We start from the raw sequence: 13,855 nt of genomic DNA on the forward strand, positions 1-13,855 counted from the left end.
CGCCAGGTCGTCAGCGAAAGCCTTGGCTGAGATGGCACTGATGGACCTCCACAGGTTCTGCTCCCCACCTCCCTACCCCCCGGTTTAATTCAGCTTTGTTTTTCGAGAGTGTATGATGCTGCTTAGCTTTTGGCTAGTGGTAATCCCCGGCTTCTCTAGCAAAGGTTTCCTCTATAGTTCTACATGAAAGACCTTGATCAATTAATTACTTTTTTTTGTATATACTAGAAATTCCTGTTCTCTGTGAGACTCAGTTAGCTCGGTTTAGTTTTAGCAAGGCAGTGCTGTATCGCTGGCACATCTTTCAGCTAACTCCATGTTTTAAGCATTTATTGAAAAGTGTTGCACCCTTGAGAGCGCCAAATAATAGGCTTGTAGATACTGTAGTGTTGGTGCTCTCACCCCATGAAGTGTACCTCATAAACCGGTAGGAAGAGGGAAATCTTGTGCTGCTTTGAAATACCTTTTTCCATCACTAAAAGAATGACAAGTAATATCTGTATCTCTGCCTTCACACCTTTAATGAGGCAGAGTTGGACAAGGCAGGACTTGTTTACTTGAGACGTTGTTCATGTTTGAATTGGGTCGCATCCTTCCTGTCCCTCGGCTGTACTTGGCAGACTGCTCTGCTCTCAAGGGGATAGGGTGGGAATCTTGGGAGAAGACTGCTGGGATGCTTTTAAATATTTCAGGAACAGGGGCAAATGTCTCAGAGACACAAAGAATCTGCAGGAGACACAAAGATCAGTAAAATGCATGCATGTAGATACTTTTTTTTTTTTTAAATCTTTATTCTTTTTACTTAAGAAAATAAGGTTGTGATTAGGCAGTAACGAAACAAAACGCTTGCAGAGTTGGCGCAGGAGGAAGGCACCGCCATCCTGTGTGCTGAGCAGAAGTGCAGGATGAGCTGCACTGTGGAGCCAGTTGCCCCTGCCCAGCCTGTGGCTGCAGGAGCAGAAGAGGGGCTCTCATTTAAGCACCAAGAAGTACGTTGTCCAGCCGGCAAGCAGCAGCGCACCAACCAGCACGGTGTAACTGAACAGCACGAAGGCCAGCAGCTCCTTCAGCACCTTGAGAAAGTGGATGGTGAAGGAGTCCGGCATGGTTCTCCCCAGCACTGCGGCAGGTAGGGTCCCCGGGGCTGGCTGCTGCTGTGCTCCTCCCCGGTCTGTAAGCAAAGGGACAGGATGAGTCTTTCTGAGCAGGGAGGTTGGAGAACTGGCAGGGTGGCTCTGCTGTGGGGAGAAATGGCTGTGTTCAGGAGGGTTAATGCCCACCTGTCCTTCTAAGAAGGTTGCTAGTATCAGGTTGGACTTGTGTGTGCTTGTTCAGAGTCCTGTACAGGGCTGCTGAGCTGCACAGTGTTGAAAAAGAGTTTGGAATCTGATCAAAGTCTCCAAATCCGGACTGGTAACTAAGCAAATTAAAGTATAGACACGCAGGCAGTGGACACTGCTGTATCGCAAAGGGCCAGCAGCCCTTACAGAGTCCAGCTGGCTCCTGGTGTCTTTCCCCCTGTGTCAGGGGCTGTGCATCTGGGAAGCTTCATGTTCAGAGCAGTCGCTGATGGTGCATTACCAACAGTGTACTCTGATCAAAGTGGTCAGTTCCTCCAAGGAAGCCACCATTAATATTTAATGATATAATTGCATCTAATGGAGATACTGGCACAAACTGAGCCTTTTGTTTAAGAATGACGAAAACTGGGGCTTAAATACAAGTTTGCACAGGCAAATATTTATATCTCACTTTAAAAATAACCTCTAAATGGGAGACACGGGATAAGATGCTTTAGAATTCATCTTCTAGCTGTATTTTAAAGTCATGTTTACATATCATTTTAGAAGTTGCTCATTTGCTAGTTTAATATAAAACCTGAACACTTCCACAAAAGTTGTTGGCTCCTTAGACTTAAAGCTATGACGACCGATCTAAAAAATTCTACCAGCTCACTGATTTACATGTTCTTTTAAATTTTGATCCTAAAACTGTACCTGATAAAAAATATCCATGCTCTTGGTCAAGCACATAAAAGGAATTTAAAACCAGTTTTAAGATAAAGCTAACCTCAAAGGATCATTTCTCTTCTAAACAGTCTAAAGCCAGCCAAAGTAAACTGAATTCCTATCCTGCCACTTAGAATTTTTTTTTTTTAAAGAGCTCTTGTGATAAAGAGTTCACTCACTTATAGATTAAAAGAAAGTCACTCTTTTGGTCTTATTAAAGAGTTCAGTCATTTCCTTCTAAGCTCGGGTACAAGTATACATTATAGGAGCTATTGCATTTTAAAACCAGCCATGGTTTCTCAGTTGTTCAAAGCATTGAACTTTTCTATCTGTAGGCTTTCTGTGATTTCTGATTATCTAAAAAAAAGAAGACATTGATAAAGAAAGAAACTGCTTACCCAGGTAGATGATGGGCTCTACTGCGTAAAGTTCCTATTTCTCTCTAGTTTTGTTCTGCAGCTGTCCTTTGAATTGCTGGCTTCTAAATGGTTTGTGCTATAGTTTGATCCTCTTCTGATCTCCTCGTCCGGGAGGCAGCAGTAATGAGGTTGTGTTTGCAGCCCACACGAGGACTAATGCACTAGGTGTGGTCAGGACCAATTATTATATGACATAGCGCCTTTGCGCTCTGTGCAGCACAGCAGTACAGGGCATGCTGAACAGCCCCCCCCCGCCCCTTCCCCAGAGAGCTTTTGTCAACAGCATTTTGTGAGTTTAAGAGCCATGGCTTAATGTTACCAGGTCAAAACCCTGCATTTGAGTACATGTGGGGGGTTTTCCTCCAACAAAGCATTGTGTCATCTTTCTTACACTTTTTATTCTGCAGTTATGTGGAAGGCTGTTATGTCTCTTGCTTTATTCTCCAAGAGCCCTGCGCTTCTGTGGGCCACTTGGGGAGCAGGATGCTCACCTAACAGCTGGGGATCATCCCAGAGCAGCAGGACATTACAGGGTGAAACTGTGTGGACTGAGTCAGGCTCTTTTATAAAGAGAGAGTGAATGCTGAAGACAGGCTAATCGCTGCACTGTCATTAGGTCACTGCTCTAGCTTCACCCTTGCATACGCAAGAAATCATCCCTACCTTTTAGAGAGCGCGCCCTACAACTCTTTTGCAGCAAGGGGGGGAGGAGGGAAGTAAGCCATATGTTTATTTTTAGCAAAACTGCTTTCCGATAATCTTATATGAAAAGTGAAAGGCTTTTGGGGTGGAGGTTGGGTAGTGTTTGGTTTTTTTTGCTTGCAAACCAGACAAATGCAGACAGCAGAGAGAAAGAAGAGCATGTACTGCAAATCAAATCTCTTACCTACAAAGATATTATGATGTAGAAAATGGCCCCTTAATTTAATTAGGCTCTCTTGTTATCAAATTATTACCCGCGTGGTCAGCAAGGCCTTAGACAGAAGCAGAACATAATCAAGCAGCTCAGGAAGCCTGTTAAGTAGTAATTGCTCCTCTAGAGAATTGATCAACGTCAAGATGGCTTTTATTTTTTGCTGTTGTTGTTGGAATAGTTCCTGGAAGAGACTTTGGCTAGGTTGGGTGTCCACATGGCTCTAGCTTGGTGGTGGTGCAGGCTACAGTCTGAAAAAAAATATGCAGCAATGTTGTTGGTAAATTAAAGTTTCGAAGTGTCCAGCATAAACTATTTTTGAAGTAAGTTTTGCCTCTAGTGTTCGTAACAAACACATTTGCTGGTCCAAGCGAAAAGGTAAGCAAGCAAGCTAATGAATTGGTGCTTTGCGTGATTTCCTTTATTCACTTGTGGTGTAGCTTTTATGCATCATGAGCTTAGTTCACAAACTAGCCTGATCAGTGCTGTTCATTTCCTTGCAATTAGTTCAATTTTGAATATCTAAAAAAAAAAGAAAATAAAAATCTGGAAATGGTGATGGTACCAAGGACCTCAAGGCTAAGCCAAGGACACGCTGTAAAGATTGCACTGAATTGCTTTGTTTCTTGTTTTTTTTCTGCATATTAATGTCTAATTTTTAATCCAAAGCTACTTAAATTTTCTTTTTAAATCCTGTGAAATTACCTACTTTACAGTGGAACTGCAGAAATAATGCTAGCAAAGCAATCCATGTTTGCTCCTTGCATCATTGTCAAAGTTGTAGCTTGTTTCTGTAAGACAAGTCTGCAAATTGCTTACCTACCTGAAGTAAAAAGTCTCAAATGATTAAAAACGTCTTTTTCTGTAAAAGTCAAGAAATCCCATACATATTTCTGCTATGTTAAGTTAATGTGTAGAAGCTTAAAGAAAAAACATCCAGATGTTAGAAAAATAGTTTCAACTTAAGTAATTCAGTTATCCTGGGGCAGGGAGAGAAGGATACAGCTACCACAGTGCAGCGTTTTATTTATTTTTGTATTCCAGAGAGAGAGAGAGTGCAAACACTTTCAAAAAAAAGATCAAATACATTTTTAGTTTATTCTAATAAGCCAACTGGAGTTAAACAGACAGAGGGGCTCTGTGAACGGGCTGATTTGGCAGAACTCAAGCTTACAAAACAAAACAACAAACTGAAACCCACAGTCATAACTGTAACAACTTGGAAAAATGACCTTTTTTTTTGGACATACACAGGATACCTAAGAGCAGAAATGTTTGCTAAGAAAGAGAGTGATTTAAGCTGTGGAGTTGCTTTTTTTTTTTCATAGTTCTTTTTAACTATTTAAAGAGTGAAACTGAGTCCCCAGCGGTTGCCGTTGAAGCAGGTGAGTATAGAGACAGTGACCAGGGAAGGGGCTGAGGCAGAGCAGCACAGGCTCTGGCAGTGGTCAGCTGTCAGCTGTGACCCCTGGTCTGCCTTCCCAGGCTCTAGCAATCAGCAAGGCTGAGTCTTCTGGAGCCAGAAGCTGCCTCTTCCACACACTGGCTCAGCAACACCCAAGACCATGGAAAATTCCATTTTGTAATTTTGAGCTCTGCAACAGCTTGTGGCAGCAAGTACCGCAATTTTTAAACTCAACAGGGAGGGTGGAAAAAAAGGGTCTGTTTTAAACCCACTGTTTACTGGGTCACTCACGTAGCTATTTTTGGCCTGAGTCCCAAAAGCGGAGAGTGTGTGTCTTCAAACATAAGCTCTTGGCACACTGATGTCATTCATACCCTGGAGTTGCCTTCCAGAGTCAGGTGGGTGTACCCAGGACAAACAAGCCACCTCACACTGATCCCTTCAGAGGGCGACTGAAGCAAAAGGCTCAGGCATCTCCCGTGTAATTTGGGTGCAGTTGGTTGTATCCGTAGTCAGTGCTGTTGACACGTGTGTGGATAGTTCAAGGTTTAGCTGTTGCTGCAGGAAACCCAATGAATGCCTTGGCCAAAGCGTGCAGGACAGTGGACGTGCATGTGGCCTACAGGCACCTAACGGTAACAGACAGCTTGTTACAGGTACAGCGCAGGCTAAGGAGGTCCTGCAGGTGCATCATTCTGGACACCTGAGAGCCATGAAGTTTCTAAACCTATGCAGTAAAAAAGGTACTGCTTCCCCTTTCCAGCAGTTCTCTTTCCATTGTCCAGTCAGCTTCCAACGATGTGAGAAAATGTAGCTACTGTGGCCTGGCCCTTGCTGCTGCCTATTGATGTGAATGTGCTGAAGCTCGGGGAAGCACAAGTTCCTTGGCTTTCATCAGAAGGATGAGCAGGAAGCATGTACAGCAGAGGTGCAGCCGAGTACAGATCTCTGATGTAACAGATCCAGTGCATTCCCAGAATATATCAGGCACTAGAGAGACAGACTGGGAATATTGGTATAAAATCAGGAACAGACAACATCCTGCCTCCTCAGCACCTTAGGAGGGTAAAAAGGAGTAATCACATCTCCTGCTAAAACTAAACTGAAAGAAAAAGAAAGAATCAGTTTGCCAAATAGAAGGACCAGGGCAAATCCCCACTCCCCCAGCATCTTGTCTGCCAAATCAGACCGCGAGCAGGGATCTCTCTCTCTCCCATTGTGTATTTCATTTTTAGTGCCTTTCAGCACTGCTTGGCTACTAGGAAGTTCCACAAACAGTAGGAACACAAGTGTAGAGAGGGATGAGGGTAACTGCATCATGATCTGATCTCAGGAGAGCTTCTTTCACTGTCATGTTTCTCTGACGTTCAAGCAGCCATGCCAGAAGACCAGAAGCTGATGTGCCTGTGGCACACAAGGCCTCTCACTTTTACCGTCTCTCGCCACAGACCCTAGAAAGGGGCAGGCTCCAGTTTTTCCATCAAGGATTTGATCCAGCTTGTTCCATTGATCAGTTTTGTAGTGGCAATGACGTACTCTGTGCCTCCGTCTTCCATTTGGGACAGAAATCTCAGTGCAGCAATTTCTGCGTATGTTACACCTCCCAGGAAGAACACCAGAGTGACCCGGTTCTCACCGTGTTGACCTGTGTGTTCAGAGAAATTTACAGGTTGTCTTAGTTTTATTTTTACATCTCCGATCCATGAACTGTCAGTCAAACTCAAAATGACCTAAACCTAAAATAAAGACAGCAGCTGAATTAGAGAAGAATACTATTGGGTGGAATACCAGACTGGGGCCCAGAAATGCAGACTCTACCCCCAGCTCTGGAGTCTCCTTACAGGACGTGCTTCTGCCTGCCCAGGCTTAATACTAGAAGAGCAATGCTGACCTTCTTTGTAAAGTAATGTTACTTATTAAAATCACAGTGTAAGGTTAGGGTTTATTTTAGTAGTCTGATGAGAAGTTAAACAAATGTACAGCTCTATAGTATGTTCAGTGCACACGGTGCTGTGCATTAACAGCAGGCTGAATACATGACTGGATATTTTAAAGAGGCCAGAAAGCCATCTGTCAAAAATGGGTTAGGTAGAGCTAATACTGCAGTGGGACAGGGAGATGAGATAGATGCCTGGACTCTGCCAGCCCTGATTTCAGTTTGCCTCATTCCAGCCTAACAGAGATGCATCTCCCTTTAAAAATTGGGAAAACAAAGCAAAACTTACGCTTTTTCTGAAGGCCAGTAGGTAACTGCTGTCTCTCCTCAAAATGGGGACCTGGCAGCATCTTTAAAACCTCCTCTATGCTCCGCCACCCTGGCCGAGCCAGTAGCTGTGCCAGGCGTACGCTCAGCGGAGCATAGCCGCTGTACACGTAGGAGATATCGTTGGGGTTCTGCAGGAGAGAGCAGAGTGTGAGCCGCAGGTGAGTGCTACTTCATGCTGCAAAACAGCACCATAGAAATTTTAAAAAAAAAAGAGAAGGTTTTCTTGCTACGCATAATTCTGTATTAGATGTAACATTCACTGCTGAGGTGCATGTTTACCTGTTCATTGACATCATCCATCCATAAGCGCAGGGTTTTCCTGATTGTTGGGTAGTTATTCCTACCACTTGTCTGAGGTTTCAGGAGTCCAGCCTTTTCTAAATTGTTTAAGGTCAATATATGTTCATAGCCGTAAGTCTGCAATATGAAGAATCCACCTTTAATACCATGTCAGTAATCCCTGACCAGAGTGGTATTTAAAAAAAAAAAAAAGGCAAAGATGTTAGTTTAAAAAAGCTTTTTGGTTAAGATCTCTCTAGAGTGTATCCCATTTAGAGTGTTTAAGTTATAAAAGTGCAATGATATAAACCTCTTTGTATCTACATGTTGTAAAACACATATAAGCACCTCCGGAGTCATTGCTATCACCCCAAACAGAAGCCTCAGCACTCCATCTGTACACACGGGAAGTCAACACTACCCATGTATAAGGGGTGTCTGTCTACAGTACAAGTCTTGTAGAGCTGAGGAGCTGATGTGGCTTTTCTCAGAAATTTATTAATCCAAAAGTTTCAGCCCAACCTGGAGAATCTCTCTTTTGTAATGGTCCAGAACCTTCTGCTTCAGTCCACTATTGCATACAGATTGCAAGCAAACGAGACGCAAGATCTTGATTAACGGATGTTTTTGAGCTATGCAGTCTTCAATATAATTGTTAACCTATTAAAAAAAAAAAGACATAAGCTGTTATTTAAAAACCTGTTAAAGTGCCTAGAAGACCTGGAAAGAAAGATCTAGTTTTGCCCAGTATCTCCAAAACAGCAAGAAAGAGGGTGCAGCTGCTCTCCACACAGCTCAAGACCATCTGTAAAACAGTGACCCAGCACTGGTTCCACCTAATGTCTTTCCAAAGCATGTCGATTCCACAGTCAATAGACTTTGTCTGATGCACTGAAAAAATTCTGATCAATAGTCTTCAATCTTTCATCGATGCCTGACAGCACGTAGTGCCCCTGTACAAACCAAAGCACCCCAGCTGTGTACATCTGCATTACAGGCAATGACTGCTAACCCGGGCCCAGCAAAGCACACAGTACAGCACCGTCTCCAAGTATGTTCAGTGATGCTTGTCACTCGGAAAAAACTGCAAATGTGCAAGGAAGGAGACACATGTGAGAGCTCACAACCTTGACGCTGGAAGGAGACAGACATCATCTAGATCAGATGTTTCCTCTCTCAAAAAAAACCCAAATGGAAAAAAAAACCCATAGAAATAGAAAAATACATTGTTGGTGTTTTTTTGGTTTGTTTTTTTTTTTTTTTTTTAAGATGTAAGAGTCACTAATGGTCATTACCTACTTACCTTGTCTGTGTCTATTCCAGACATGAACTCTTGTTCCACTGTTAAATTATCAAAGAAATCTTCAGATGCTTTGGGAAAAAAATGAAAATCAATACAATAACAACTGACAGCTTATTTTCTACTTTTAATATTTCAGCAGAGATGCACTGGATGGAGCAAAGCCAATTTTTGCCAAGCTGAATGATGTCCACCAAGTTGTCCTGCATCTTGCTATGTTTAAATTAGTCAGACAGACTGTTCAACAAATACTCACTGGTGATGTCTTTGATGAGTTCTGCAATGGAGGTGTGGTTTGCTAGAGAACTTCTTGCCGCCTGCATGTGTGGCAACTGTGAGACAAACTGCTTAATCTCTCCAACGGTTTTTGCGTGGTGTCTTTCCTAAAGAAATCCGTCACTTAGGTTAGGTCTTGTTCAGATTAATAACACCAACTAGATAATGAAAAGTTCTTTACTGTACTCACTGCAACAGCAGATATTGTTAAGAGATATGCAGCCTTTTAGACAAAGGACTTCAAATGCTTATACTAAAGTCACAGCATTACCTGTAAGAGCACTTTGATCATTAGAAGAGGCAGGACGTAATACAACAGGATCATTAGACTGTTTTTTTTCCATTATACCACTGTTGCCAATCACTTTTCTCCACCTTTGTCTGACTTCAGCCATCGCTATCTGCTCCTCAGTTTCCCTACCAGCAAAACTACCTTTTTCCTGCAAAGATGCGTTACTTTGCTAGCTGCTGGTAAACATGGAGCTCTAGGCAAACGCAGTCAGAGATGGGGACATTTCCCCTCCAAGCAGTAGTGAAAGGTGCTGAGGAACTGGGTTGGCAGGGTCTGCGTCCCTCGCGAGCAGAAGCCTGCTGTTCACTGCACCTGGCTGTAACAACGTCCCAGGGTTTGAGTAAGGGTCTGATGAAGCACAATGCAGACTTCAGCTCTCAGAGCAGTCCAGAGGTCTGTGTTTCATCTGGGCTACTTGCCTCTTGCTGCAACTGGCATAAAAATAATAATAATTTGACTCATATGTGAAGGATTTAAATGGGCAAGTGCAGGCAGGAAAGCAATAATGATGAAGGCTGCAATTCAATAAGTGCTCTGCTGCCAATATACAGCTGTTTCATTATCACCTATTACCTCTGACAATTTCTTAAATTTCTTTTTTTTTTTCCCAAACAACCAGTATGAATAATCCATCTTTAGCACCTTCAGCACTAATATTGCAATAATAGACATTTACTAGGGGATGAGGCTGAGCACACAGTATTTCAGTTAATGTACTGCTACCTCGCCTTAAATGTGGCAGAAGTGAAGAGGCAAAGAAAAAAACCAATGAAATACAATCAAACAGTGTAACAAGTTCTCTTGAGAATCATCATGAAGTCTGAAAGCAGATATGGGATCACAGGTTTTTTTATGAATCATCAACAGGATGTTTTCAAACAAAACCACAAGCACATCCCACAGCACTCTCCAGCTTTGTCTAAGGTGACACGTGAGCGTGAATTTACAGGTCAAACCTTCTGTAAGACAACTGCCTTTTTTGCGTTCCTATTGTTTTTTCTGCCAGCCATAATACCCTATGAATGGACATTCTGGAGTTTTATTTCTTAAAGCCTTTTCTCTGCATCCTCAGTGAATACAAAGGGAAGAGGACCTTTCAGTTAACAGGTAACAACAGCAACAAAGTGGAACTGATCAGTACGCTAAAATTAACCTTTGGCCTCTTGCAGAGGGAAGCAGCACCTGACTGTTCCACAGACTGAAGAAAGCAAATCCTATTATGGGAACTACGGGCTCGCACATCAGGAATGTGGTTTAGGCTAGCTTGGAGACAAGCCGTCAAGAGTGAGGACAGGAAAAGCCCCAGAACAGAGGTGTGGGGAGAAGAGAAGAAAGGATCCACATTACTACAGGATTTGTAAGAGGAGATTTGACCAACACCTACTCAGAACAGGCGAAGTGGAGCTGATCTCACCCCAGGACAGGGGAACAGACTGGAGGGGCTTCTGAAGACTACCTGTTTTCTGTCTGGCTGGGGGATTACTCCATGGCAACAGCTCGAGCTGCAAGTCCCAGCCCTGCTGAAAGCACAGACTGTGAGTTATCTGACGGCAAGAATGCTCAAGGGATGCACACTCAGATACAGGCCTCACCTCAAAGGCTGCTGAGATGATCTTGGCTTTCTTGCTCAGCACTGACCCCACAGCATTGAAGTTCTTGTCTCGGATTTCAGCATACAGCTCTTCAGCAGAGTTCAGCTGCAGCTTCTTGGGTTCTGTGGGGAGATCTTTCCCACTCTCACCCTGCTTCTTTGGGGCAAACTTCTCAGGAGGGAGTTTCACATAAGCTACCAAATGCAGAGAAATAACTCTTATAAGGGCTGGAATTTCACCACCAGCAGGTAAGATAAGCAAGTGCTAGCTACTCTGCTTTCAAAAGAGGTTTGGAGGCAGCCTTCCAGCAAACCTTCAGTACAGCAGGAGGGATTAAAACCCATAAATACCTCTCTGCAGTTTTCCTTGCTACCTCCTGAAGAGCAAGAGAGCACTCTGGATAGCCTTTCACAAACTGTTCCTGTCCCCTGTGTGGCACATGAGCCAGCCAGGCTGGAGGGTGAAGGCATACAGTAACATTTCTGCTCCCACACTACCTGTTCTGTGTCACTCTGTCAGCACCCAGCCAACATCCAAAATATGCCCATTCAACAACCATGCCCTGTACTCAACTCCCCGTCCCAGACAAAAATAGCCAGAGCTGATCATGATGGGCTCTAGCTTGGGACTGAACCACCCCCACACTAAGTTCAGGTGAGCTGCTCCCACATTGCAGTCATTTAGTGAAGCAGAAGCCCACCTGACACACTGCAACCTGCTCCAGCATGCCAGAGACCTCCCCCTTACCCTGCAGTACTCACTGTTCTGAATTCCATAGATTTCATCTATCAGCCCTTCATATGTCAGCTGCGTAGCTAACGGCGTCAGCAGATCAACGTTGCGGTCCAGCAACAAGAGGGTATCGAAGACAGGAAATATCGAGTTCTGGCTTCCGGGGAACTCGCGCTTCATCCTGATCATCATATTAGCCACGTGCTGAAAATAAATCACGTTGGTCTGGTTATGGTGCAAGCCACAACGGACGGATTTGATTTCTAGGCCCTACAAGCACATGCTCATGCAAGTACAGGGTGCAGCCCTGCGTAAAGGAAGACAACGGCAAGAGGTACAAACTGGGTGACAGACGGGGGCAGGACAAGACAAAGAAAACAAAGTGCTTCTCTGCAGCTTAGCAAGACTCTGACTGGCCAAAGCACTGGGTTCATCTCAAGCCACTCCCTCATTACAAAAGGTACCAGTTAAACCATAGGTCAATCAGACAAGAAAAAAGGGTGAGTTATAGGGAGAGATGAAAAAGCTAAAGCATGAGCAGTAGGTTACACATTTCCCACTTTATTCAGCCTTTCTGAATAAGGAGCGGTTAAGTGTTAAAACTCCACAGAAAGAAGAACTGCTGAAAACAGGAAGGCAGTGTACCTATGAGCAAAAAGCATATGAAATCAGGTAAATCCTCCTGACAGGAAGACTTATGGAACAGCAAAGATAATTGTTCTTTTGGACAGAGGTGACAAAGACCCAATTGGCCATGATCCTGAAATTCCAATATGACAAGAAGGGTCTGTGGCTGGATTCAAAAAAACCCACAGGTGCATTTAACCAAACACTCCTTAAAGCAGTTCCAAAGAACAAAATGCATTTTTTCAGCAGCAACATTTGCCTTACCCGGGCACACTCGCCCTTCCCAAAAATCTGCGGGATGGTTCCGTAGAGAGCCTGCAGCGTCATCAGCCCCTTTGCCGCATGGTACAGACTGGTCTGGTCGCTCTCCAGGTAACATTCCTAAACAACAAGAAGGATTCTCGATGGAAGGTGTCGATCCAACACAGCTGCTTCTGCAGCAAGCAGAATGTGGTCCACGTGAACAGTTCAGAGGAGACAGAGGCTGGGGAAAAAACTACGGCTGTTGCAAATATAGACCCAATTTGTGCTGTCACTACATCGCATCATTTGATCAGACCAGACACTGTAACATTTCTGAACTCCACATGCCACTCCCAGTTTGATGGAGAGGAGTGAGAGAGCCAGAAAGTGACTGCAAAGAGCCTCTCCCTCTAATTAGGCCAATCTCAGCACACACCTCCTCATCATAGCTGCCGACAAGCAGCTGCAAGCCCTGATGCGTCCTCTGGGCTACGCTTAATAAGGCAGAGATGGCCAAAGAAACCCTCAAACCTTCCTGTCCCCAGACGCAGCATTCTGAGAAAACAGAATACACAGCTGGTATGGGACAGCTGTTAATTCTCACTGTGACTTAGTGCACAGTATTAACCGTTGCGCTTGGCTCTTTGGCTGTGTATTGACACAAACTGTGCTGGCTCTTTGTAACAAACAAGTATTTTAAGCCTCATGAATGCTCAATTTGTGAAAATAACACCAGCAGTTAAAGCTGGAGGAACTGGAGTGCAGCTTGGTGCAACAATTGTTCCTTCAGCATTTAGTGAGACAACACACAGAGAAGTTCAGGCTCAGTTCAGCGCTCGGGATCAAGCCACATTTGCTCGGCAAGGCCTTTCCCTGAGGTGCGGGTCACCGACAAACCCTCCGAGAGCCTCCGTACCGAACACCAACAGTCAACACAAGAACACAAAGCGTTTTTCCTCGAAGATGAGACGAGCGCTTACCTTGAACGCGCTCTCAGACTCCATGGAGAGCAGGTCTCCATCGAAAGGTATCAAGTCGAGGCTGTACTGCTCTCGGTGGATGAAGGACCCCAGCACGCCCTGCTCCTTCAGCCACTGCTCACAGAGCAGGCTGCGGCGTGGCACGAAGAGGATGTGGAAGTCCCTCTGGGGAGAACGGCCTCTGTCTTCCCTGGAAGAGTCACAGGCAGGAGCACAGCAAACGGTAACTCAGCTGCGCAGGTAACCGGCACAGACCGCGGGGCTGGCGGCACTGAATTCAAAGGAAATAGGAATGCCGCACTTGGTTATTATTATTACCAACTTTCACTTCTAACTTTATGTTTCAGAGTATTTTTTTACCCAGCCACGTGAGTCCACAGCTGCAGGTCTCAAACCAGGGCAAGGTGACTTGGTTTCCCTGCAGTTCTCAAAAGGAGGGTCATTCAAAGCATCACTCATTCCAGCTAATTAGAAGGAACGCACATCTTCTTAATGAGGAACCCCCCCCCCCTTCCCAGGGGG

At 44.5% G+C, this 13,855-nt stretch overlaps 1 protein-coding gene across 1 annotated transcript; it reads right to left on the bottom strand.

Annotated features, from left to right (window-relative positions):
• Window positions 1–6,138: 6,138 nt before the first annotated feature.
• VPS33A (vacuolar protein sorting 33 homolog A (S. cerevisiae)) lies at window positions 6,139–13,523 on the bottom strand (the record flags this gene model as incomplete). The annotated part of the gene is made up of 10 exons (XM_009705740.1): window positions 6,139–6,391; window positions 6,972–7,140; window positions 7,292–7,429; window positions 7,814–7,951; window positions 8,595–8,662; window positions 8,848–8,974; window positions 10,752–10,945; window positions 11,513–11,687; window positions 12,375–12,491; window positions 13,334–13,523. Coding segments are annotated over 10 exons (1,510 nt in total), but the record flags the coding sequence as incomplete, so codon positions are not given.
• Window positions 13,524–13,855: the final 332 nt, after the last annotated feature.

Source organism: Cariama cristata, unplaced genomic scaffold (genome assembly GCF_000690535.1).
Source record: "Cariama cristata isolate BGI_N322 unplaced genomic scaffold, ASM69053v1 scaffold20338, whole genome shotgun sequence".
NCBI classification, from domain to species: Eukaryota; Metazoa; Chordata; class Aves; order Cariamiformes; family Cariamidae; genus Cariama; species Cariama cristata.